The 11,354-nt window shown below is 30.9% G+C and overlaps 2 protein-coding genes across 2 annotated transcripts in view; both read left to right on the top strand.

Annotated features, from left to right (window-relative positions):
• Positions 1–2,903, top strand: part of LOC137652002 (uncharacterized) — an 11,293-nt gene extending 8,390 nt beyond the window's left edge. Inside the window, exons 3-4 of the mRNA XM_068385211.1 lie at positions 1–244; positions 2,611–2,903. Of these exons, the coding sequence (XP_068241312.1) occupies positions 1–244; positions 2,611–2,857 (491 nt within the window). The 3' untranslated portion in view covers positions 2,858–2,903. The remainder of the gene's footprint in view (positions 245–2,610) is intronic.
• A 1,687-nt stretch (positions 2,904–4,590) lies between these two features.
• Positions 4,591–5,229, top strand: LOC137651734 (uncharacterized). The gene has a single exon (XM_068384955.1). It carries the CDS (start codon positions 4,591–4,593, stop codon positions 5,227–5,229), a length of 639 nt encoding a protein of 212 aa, XP_068241056.1.
• The last annotated feature ends 6,125 nt before the right edge of the window (positions 5,230–11,354 follow it).

Raw genomic sequence — 11,354 nt, 5'->3', positions numbered from 1 at the left:
ATTATTACTACGAGCACGCGAACCTCAGACTTATCCTCGACAAGTCTGAAACTGATAGAATATCTAATCACCCGGAGAAAAAACATTCTGAGACGAGAGTAAAGAACCAGCTGGTCTTGGGGTACAAATCCCTGGAGGACTCCACCGATCCTCAGCTTCTAGTGGGATGGGTCAGGTGGTCGGGAGCCTGGGTCGCCTATTCTTACCTACAAGAGAAGAATTTGCCGGTTTCTTCAATTAGTTTGTGAGTGATGGAGCTTAAACACTTCTGCTGTCATACAGTAAATGAACAGAAAACAGGGTTTTACTATATCTGAAATCTTCTTCCTCCTAAATCTTTTTTTTTTTTTCATTAAGCATATGCCCGACTTGCATCTCTCTCTCTCTCTCTCTCTCTCTCTCTCTCTCTCTCTCTCTCTCTCTCTCTCTCTCTCTCTCTCTCTCTCTCTCTCTCCCCCCCTCTCTCTCTCTCTACAGTACTATTCCACAGTAATCACATATAAGACATATTAGTTTCCAATGATAAGGCAAGATATGGTATAAAGTGATTGAAATAGTTAAATAAAATGCTTGGTTGGTGACTGAGAAGACATCCACCCACTATATATATATATATATATATATATATATATATATATATATATATATATATATGCATATGTATATATTGTATATATATATACATATATATATATATATATATATATTGCATGTATATACACACATGTATACGTGTGCATATCATATAGCCTATGTACATATATACACTTGAAGATTGATATATGTATATATATATATATATATATATATATATATATATATATATATATATATGTTTGTGTGTGTATTTGTATGTGAGTATTTATATGGATATAAATATGAGTATACAGTATAAGTATATGTATATATATATATATATATATATATATATAATCAAATGTATATATAGCATATGTATATACTGAAGTTTATATATCAGTATATGAGCATGTATATATATATATATATATATATATATATATATATATATATATATATATAAGTGGTAATAGAAATACTAGCATAACTAATATATCTCTATACATTAGTAAAATTTCATCAATATAACCTATAAAAACTTTCATGAATAGAAATAAATGACTTTATTTCAAGGTTCAATGTTTATTTACCAACGAAAATCAATTTTTATGGATTTATAGTATTATTAATGCAAACGGTAATACATAAAACATTGTTTAATACTGCCATTCCTCGGTACATGGATACTCTCTGAACAATTACATATTATAGAAATTGAAGTTATGAAATGAAAAGAGCTCATAAAAGCATAATTTTCATCTTTGAAATATTTTGACTGTGTACCTGGATATACAAATTAAAAGAATATTGGTTCTCAGCCAATTAGGCAAATAATCTCCCGCAATGTTTAATACATGTTATAAATAACATGCGTCAGTTTCAGTCAATTTAACATAATATCATCAAATACTTTAATCAATTACCGAATCAAAACCACCCACTTTGAGCAATATCAGTCTATTATCATAAGATATTTTTTAACAGACTAAGCAAATTAATACTAACCCTTTTTAATCTATCTAGCCAGTTTTTTTTATCTCTATCCTCTCTATTAAAAGCAATCTTTAAAAGATTTATCAGATTCTAAAAGTTATCGCCTTTTGTTTTGCCGATTTAGCAAATTTAGGAAATTATCATCCGCTAGTTTTAACTAGTCCAATTTAACAAAATATTATACTCTCCATTCTTTGCAAATCTAGAAAAGTGCCCAAGACATTTTTAAGCAATTTACAAAATTTTCAGCCGCTATTTCTAGCTAATGTAACAAATTATCCTCTGCCAGTTTTAGACGATTAAACTAGTTTTCATTTAATTTAACGCATTGTTTCAAACCATTTCTAGGCAATTTAACTCATTATTTTCATCATATTTTTCTGTGTTAATGAATGTTACCGATCATTTCTTACTAACTTACAAAATTATCAACGACCATTTTTTCCTAATTAATTTCATGATTCAGCAATTTTATACAAATTAAGAATTTATCATTTGTAGATCCCGCCATCATGATGCAAACACGAAAGCTAGTTTGCTTTGCCTATGATGATATATCTTAAATTGAATAACAAATAAAATCAATTAATGAATGATTAAATTACTATTTGTTATTAGTTATTTGATTAAATGATTAACTGACCAACTCTTGAAATGATAAAGTATTCGTTTATGCACATGTCTGGTTGCCGTGATTGATTAATTACTCTTAAATCTTTTATAAAGTAATTAGTTCTGAATCTAATTAAGTAATTAACTATACAACATTTGCAATGTCTTCTTCTTCTTTGTCTGCATCTTTTCCCACTTAATTAGATTCAGAACTGATTACTTTATAAATGATCTAAGAGTTATTAATCAATCCCGACAACCAAATGTATTCAAAGGCAAATACTTTATCCTTTCATGAGTTGGTCAGTTAATCATTTGTAATGTAAACAAAGCAAATTCCTTATCTTAGGCAAGCAAATGAGTCAATTAATGTATTCAATCCTTCATTAACTAACGTCAATAAAAAAGACCTTCCCTCTTCCCCAGGTACGTGAGAGAGAAGGACCACGTCAGACGTAGGCAGCCCAAAGAGACGTTCAAGTACGTCGTAATGCTCGAGGTCATCACTAACAACTCGGACGAGCTCCAGCAACTGAGGGCGGCCACGCAGCGGCTCCGGGTGGAGAGATGGAGTGGTTATATCTGCCTCTACACTGTACATACTCTGCAGGACTTCGCGGACAACTTTAGCAGTAGCGACAGTATTAGCAAGTTCGTCGGGGACATCATATGACAGATGGGCTACCTAAGGCTTTAATTCGTGACACGCTTAATGTTTGGCCAGGATTATTATTATTATTATTATTATTATTGTTATTATTATTATTATTATCAAGAATTGTGCCATATAAAGTCTCTTTTATCATTACTGAAAGTAAAACTTTAGAAATGCATCATATGAAGTAATTAATAAAAACGTGTCTGTATGCTTCGAAAGTACTTAACTGGGTAAATTGAAACATTTTACTCTTAAAAATGTCGTTTCTTGATTGCTATTTCTGAACCAATATGGTCATTGCTGTTATCATTGCGATTGTTATTGTTAGAAACATTAAGTCATTACCTGGCACATATTACAGTTTTCTTAAGTGAAAGGAATGGCAATTACGATAACAAATAAAGAGAATTTAGAAACATATCAACTATATATAATAACAGTAATATGGGGTATATGGACAATAAAAAGAATTTCAGAAACATTTCTTCAGAAAATCTTAAAAGAATAACTTTATGAATTGTACATTATTAAAGTAAATAAATTTTTCATAAATTTTCTACTCATGACATTTGAACATCTCCATAAATGGTGATAATGCGACGAAAATGAAATGAAAATGTGATAAAAAAAATGTAAGATGAAATTACGATAAAAGAAAGTCAATTACGAAACGGAAGTATGAATTTGCCATAATCGATCAATACAAGTTAGGCAACATTTAATATAGTCAGATGTTTAACATATTTGATATAAATTTTCCATAATTCTCATTACTATCTTTATCAATATTATTGATGTCGCTATCATTAATTAGATAAAATACCACAAAGAATAGACAGCAGCTGTTGGCACACCAATTACTCGAACATCGTTGAGGTAGTGCGTGGGATTAGCAAGTTGATTTTATAAACACATACCGGAACAACAATACTTATTTCCACTACCCTTTCTAAATTAGAAAGGCTTATGGTACTATATATATATATATATATATATATATATATATATATATATATATATATATATATATATATATACTAAGAATGGATTGGATTACACATGAAATATTGAAGGCTGAGAAAATTTAAACACCTGTTGTGTTCAATGAATTATTCAATCATATGTGGCGAGATGAAGTCACGCCTATTGAATAGAAAAAAAAATCGATTATTGTAAAAGTACCCAAAAGAAAGGAGATTTGAGAGACTGGGAAATGGTGTGAAATCACATTGTCATCAGTATGTATGATAGTTTGTCTAGGAAAATATCAAATAGAATAGAACCTGTGATAGATAGAATGTTGCGAAAATAGCAAGCAGGTTTCAAGGGTAGAGGATGTGAGGATCAAATTTTTATTCTACAACATATAGCTTAGCAAGCATAAGGAACTAAAATCCCCTCTTTTTTATGCTTTGCGGATTTTGAGAAAGCATTTGATAGTATTTTACGTATTATGTAAAATAATTCCGAGGCACTTTGGGATTCTAGAAAAGATTGTAAACATCATAATGGATATGCATAGTGGAACTTGTTGTAGGTTGATGGTTGATAGTAGTCTTACAGATGCCTTTGAAGTCAAGATTGGAGTATTGCAAGGTGGAATATTGTCCCCACCACTGTTTATTATGCAAATTGATTATGTTATGGACAAGGCAACACAAGGAATGAATAATGGCATTCAATGAAAAGGGGACCGGAAATTATGTGACCTTGAATAAACAGATGATGTAGTTCCAATTGTCTCTACAATGGCTGAAATGCAGGAACTGACTGATAGGTTATTACTGGAGGGGGGAAAGGTTGGATTGGTGATCAACCAGAGAAAGACCAAGGCCATGCAGATTCAGAGTGGTGATCAGACAAACTGCCTTATCGGAGGAGTAATATTACCCAACTCAAACTCTTTCAAATATTTAGGAACAATCATTAACAGCAATAGTAAAGATTTCATGGAGAGAATAGGGCGAGTAGGACAAGCAATAGGCACGTTAAAAACATTTTGGAGGTCAACTCAAATATCAGTTCACAGCAAAATCAAACTATACATTTCACTTGTAAGATGTATATTAACTTATGAGCATCATTCGTGGTACAGCACTGTAACAACCGATGCAAAATTTCTTGTCTTTGGGAATAAAGCATTGAGAAGGATTTTGGGAATCAAATGGCAGCAGCATATAACAAAAGCCGCAATTCGTGAGGTAGCAGGGGTCACTAAAGTGAACGATATAGATGGATTATCAAGACGGAGATGGATAGGCCATATTTTAAAAAGGGATGAAGAGTTATTCCAGGATGTACCTGAATGGAAACTGCTGAGTAGGAGAGGACGTGGTATACGAAGAGAAACATGGTTGATGACAATTTGGAGAGATGGTTGTATCTGAAAATTGGATTGATCCCAGAAAGCTGGCTCACGAGAGACATATGACGAGAATTCATGTCAGACTATTAGGATAATGTATATATATATATATATATATATATATATATATATATATATATACTGTATATATATATATATATATACATATATATTACATATATATTACATATATATATATTTATATATATATGTATGTATGTATGTTATATATATATATATATATATATATATATATATATATATATATATATATATATATATATATATATATATATATATATATATATATATAAGTACATTAATATTCATACTTATGGAAATCAACAATGGAATCAAAGATCCAGGAACAAGATATCACATAGCGTTTAATTCGGAAACCTCTTTGGCCAGATAGCTTTAGCCATATTAACAAGAGCCACAGGCTTATTCATAATGTACTAAAAAACCTTAAATTTACAAATTCCTGAGATTATATCTTCGTTGGTCTTGTGGATTTGCATCTAGATATTATCAATTAAAAGAGGTTAGAATATTAAATTTACTTGCAGGAATTAATGCAATGAATATGTATAATACATGAATGTTATGGTAAAAGTTATGAATTCGTGATGATTAAAACCCTATGAAAATGCGTCTAGAAAAATTATTGCACAGAATAATTTGAATCTTTAGATTAAGAGTAGAATTTATGACACAGATTAGTTCTAACTATCAAATTTTAATTGAAAATTATGATTTGGGAGTCGATAAAAACCACTTAGAAATGAAAATAAAAACAGTGAGCTTAAATAGATGAAATAGCGTAAATAACTTTTTTTTTTTCAGTAAAGCTTACAATATTACGTTTAATTTGTTTTATTATGAGTTGTCTGGCATCGCAACAATACCTGAAAGAGATAACACATTAAGTTAATGCAATCGTCTGCAAAATGGCAACGCAAACGAATGTGAATTGAAAATATATGACTTTTCTCTATCTCTATTCTCGAATGAGATTGATATCGCTGTAACTTGCTTTTCTTACTTTAAATCTCTAATAATTATAAACAATACGTATGTTAACCAGATCGCTGCATTATTGTAATCTAGGAGGACAGTGTAAATACTGTAGATTTTTAAAATACTGAAATGTTAGGAAGAGCCATTAGAGGGAAGAATTATTTCGCAGTCAATTCTAGAATAAAATGTAAATACTATTAATACTATTATTGATAATAAAGAACAAGACACTCGGAGGTTTCCCATTAGTTCAGATTAGTCAGGTAGATACTCAATCATCTATTGATTTCGAAATCTAGATAATCATATGACAGAGGGGGTGAGTCATACTTCCTCTGCACTATTATTTATTTCTGTATATTCTACTTTATATAGAACTGTTTAATCGTTGACATTATTCCTGTATATAACTCCCATTTTCCTGTCTGATTATCTCCTACCAATTTCATCTTTGTAGATAAACAACCATTATGATAAGTAATTATAGAAATCGTACAAGTGAGGCGAACGTATTCATGCACGTGAAAGCATACATACTCTACATGCGTATGACGTAATTCCAGGCACACAGATAAACATGCAGTGTATGATTACTGGTGTAATCTCAGTGGAAGGATCTTCGTCTTTTTTGTAGGGTTATAACCACAATGAGAATTGCAAATGTTATTTGATTAATATTACTATGATAATTATGATAATAATGATGATAATAATAATTGTTAGGATAATGACAATTATTATTATTATTATCATTATTATTATTATTATCATTATTATTATTATCATTATTATTATTATTATTATTATTATTATTATTATTATTATTATTATTATTATTATTATTATTATTAAAGTTTATTTGATAAAAAAGTGAAATGCATTAACTTCGAAAGTATGTTTTCATAGAATTCTAATAACAAATAAAAGTGGAATAAATCATAAACATACATAGAGGAACAGCAGTATAAATCCTTTTCTAATGCATATCTTAATGGTGTCTTTCTGACACCATTTTCATACCTAAGAAAATTTGCTTAGTTTTATAAGCAATTTTTTTAAGCATATAATTTATCTTTCTATTGAATTGCACCAGTGATAAAAGATATCCAAGAAAACTAACTACAGAGTGTTTAGGTTTATAGGAAATCTCTTAGGAAGTACTTTGGCTAAAAGAGGGACTATTTTATACCCAGCAAAGAAAGTGTAAATAGTAACAATTCCTTATCATCTCTTATCTCTTATCATCCTACATTCTTTTCTCTTTGCACAAATTTTTACAGTGCTTTTTAGGTCTGTGATATTATACTTACTTCTTTATGAATTCATTTGTCAGAGTACCAGGCAGTTTACGAATTATGTATAAATTGTTCATGGATATTCGTAGATTGTATAAACATACATATATATAATGTATACAATAATAGAATTGTTAGTGTAAATTAAAAACATATATTAAAATACATTTTCCAATTGAATAAAAATTCGTTTTGATTTTACCTTTCTAGTTTATAAGGTCAGATCAGTTTAGTTGATTTTGTATTACAGAATGACGTCATAACTACAATGGTTGTCAACTCGGGTATGCATTGTTTTTAAAACATAATGAGTAATACAAAAAAATATTTCATGATGAACGATTTTATCATTTATCTTTCGATACAAAAAAATATTGTTATCAGTGAAGTTGCTTAATTACGTGTCGTTACGTATCATCACAAATACCGGAAATGAAGTAAATCCTTATTAATGCAATTTTGAATTAGACTATTAATATAAATATCTTCAATTTCTGTAAGATTGTGAATTTTATTTGCTGTCAATAAATCTCAGATACCTTTTTCTTTTATAGACGATGAAGTCACTGGAACAGCTGCCCAGTAGCCTTTTCTAGCCTAACCAGAAGAAGAAGAAAAAAAGAAAGAAAGAGTGAGGCTGGAAGCGATAAAACTTCTATACCTTTTGATAGAAGAAAGGAATTACAAATTATGAAGTGAACTCCAATTCCTGAATGAGAGGGGAAAGAAATAATAACATGCTGCTATATTTAATGGGCTTAGAGGATGTTTCTTCCTCTTTGGGTATCTGACCTAACTCGACTGTAAACTATACCATATTCCCATCTCATTTTTGGAAACAGTAATATAATAATTATTGATTTTTTAATAGCTTAAGATATTCAGGAACTAAAAAGGACCATTTAAAATTTTTCAGGTTGAATTAATGTTTACAATCTCTTTATAAAGTCAGTAATAAGGTGATCGGCTGCTAGCCCATACTTCAAAACGCATATGCAAAATGAACGTGATATAAAATTCAGCAATCCCTATCACATGGACCTCAAGATTTCGCAAAACACACACACGCACTCACCAACTCTTTTAGTGAATTCTCTCTTAATGTTTCACACGGGAACTTACGACTTGTTCTAAAAGCCCTAGCAGGATTAAAATATCCATTCCCTAAATCACACATTAGATATAAATCTATTTTTATGAATGGCAGAGGCAAGGGCCAGGTGACTGAAATTATTTAAAAGTCCTAGATGCCGACCTTATATACTCCTACGTAAGATGAGCGTTCAAGCATCTTTTCCACCTTAGCTAGGACCAGGAGGAGTAAGGTAATGGTTCATGACTACTCAGCAGGTAGATCTATGCGCATCCCCCAGAAAACCCAATTATCAGCTCAATAGTGCGGTGAAGTATCAGACTGCCAGCGGGGCAGAAACTCCCGACTCAGAACTTACAAGTCAGGGACATTTCTTCTAGGTTCATGATATTACAGCCCATTGAACCGAAACATTTCCGTGATTTATGTATATTTCTGCCTGGTCTTCCCATGGTGTTTAAAATCCTCGTTTTACCAATTTTATTCTGGCGGATAAAATTAAGAGTGGACTTACTTGCATTTCTGCTTAGCTATCGATGTCCGAATCGGTGGATGCACAAGCATTAACTATTAAACGTGTCGATCCACTTCATAAAATATGGATTCCAGAAACTACAGGCAGCGTATACACATGGCATTTCGACATAAATATAAAAAGAAGGTGGAGTAAGAATACAGCAAACACTGAATATCTTATGCTGGAGAATGCAAACAGTACGTGTGCCATTTACCGAGAGCATAGCAATGCATAATTTGGTTGTTGAGTTGGATATAAGCAAAAAGAGAGACGCTCCGAATATTTTATTCATTTATTGGAGATATTCACGTAGAAATAAGGAGTGGAAATTTTGCACCAAACGAGGTTTAAGCATTTATAATTCATTCTCATGCGTGCAGTCAAACATCCCCGCGTTTTATTGCTCATTCTGTTGAATTAAGCAAATTGGTACAATACGTGTTTTATAAAACTCTCCACTGTTTTTGTCAAATGGTTTGATCAATAAGCTTCCCTTAGAAATACTGCAACTAAATACTTGTGATACAAAACAACATATTGTTAAATCAAGGCAGAAGAATACCTGTGTCGGGTTGTGAACCCCAATGTAAAAGGAAATTCTCTGTAAAGGGTTGTAAACCTAAAGGTAAAAAGAAAATCTCCCTTAAGGGTTGTGAATACAAAGGTAAAAAGAAAATCTCCCAAAAGGATTTTGAACCCCAGGGGGAATGGAAAAGCCCTATAAAAGGTTGTATAATCCGAAGTGGAAGGGTAAAAACCCGATGAAGTTGTGAACACAAAGGTAAAAGAAAAAGACCCTAAAAAGGTGTGTTAAAACCTCAAGATAAAATAAAATCCCCATAAGGATTGTGCAGCCGAAGGTGGAGGGAAAATACCCAATAAAGGGTTTTAAATTATATTGTAGAAAGAAAAGTCCAGAAAAGGGCTATAAAATCCATGGTGTGAGAAAATTCTCCTTCATTGGCAAGTAAGTCTTTTCCTTATTGGCGAATGAATTGAAGACTGAACCCTGAATCTTGTGAAAGGAAAATCAAAATACTCCAGCTGCTCCAAGTAGTGAGTCAATCACCGAATGCGACAGTTTGCTAGCTAACAAATGTAAAGTTGAATAGGCAAAGAGGTTCTGACCTCATCTAGAGAGAAGCATAGAGTTCGCTGAGAATGTTATGATAACATCATATAGAGTAACGCCATCTAATGCACACACACATACAGTATATAAATGTAAGTATGTATATATATATATATATATATATATATATATATATATATATATATATATGTTTATATGTATATATATATATATATATATATATATATATATATATATGCTTGTGTGTGTGCGTGCACACACGCCTGTGTGTGTGTTTATGAGTGCGTGTGCACGTTTACGTGAGACAAATTTACTAAAAAGATAGGTATTTATACCCACATACAATACATATAAGATTAATGTAACATACCAGAAGTATACCAATATCGCCACTCAGAGCCTGATTTCTCTTTTTTTTTTTTATTAGTAATTAATAAAAAAAAACAATCAACCTTAAACTTCACAAAAAAATGCCCAAATTTGGTGTTAATTAAGCTCTGAGAGGATGGAGATTACAATAAATTTTCAAAGTCAACAGAAATCAGTCGTGTTTGGTGTCCAGTGAACAGGGAGAGACTGAACTCAATAATTGAGAATCATGTTGTAGTCTTCTCTTTTCATCAATATAGATATTTCTTTTTTTTTCTTTATTCCTCACAAGGGCCAAATAAGACACTGCTAGTTTTCTTTCATTGCATCAATCTACGAGTACTTATTATGACCAAATAGATAACACTTAGCTAATATCATAATATTGGTACCCTCTAAATATTTAGATTTATGATGTCAACTGTTATTGAATATTTGACAATTAGCAATATCAAGAATGTCAACTAATTATTTCAAAGATTTTAGCAATAATACCAATTTACTGAATTGTCCGTTATTTTACATAATTACTGCGTTTATAACAGCTATTTTATAAAATCAATAAGATTTTAAGAATTATACATATTTCTTAGAATCTTTTAGTGACTATGCATATTAAAGGAAGAATCCGTTATTATGCAAATTTGCTAGAGAATTATACGTAATAACGGATTTTTATGGTAACACACACAAACACACACACACACACACACACACACACATATATATATATATATATATATATATATATATATATATA

Source organism: Palaemon carinicauda, chromosome 13, assembly GCF_036898095.1.
Source record: "Palaemon carinicauda isolate YSFRI2023 chromosome 13, ASM3689809v2, whole genome shotgun sequence".
NCBI classification, from domain to species: domain Eukaryota; kingdom Metazoa; phylum Arthropoda; class Malacostraca; order Decapoda; family Palaemonidae; genus Palaemon; species Palaemon carinicauda.
Note: the sequence above shows the minus strand (reverse complement) of the source record. Positions and strands in the feature narration are given on the sequence as shown.

Excerpts from the sequence above, each read along its gene's own strand:
- LOC137651734 (XM_068384955.1), top strand. The coding sequence starts at position 4,591 with ATGGCTGAAATGCAGGAACTGACTGATAGGTTATTACTGGAGGGGGGA.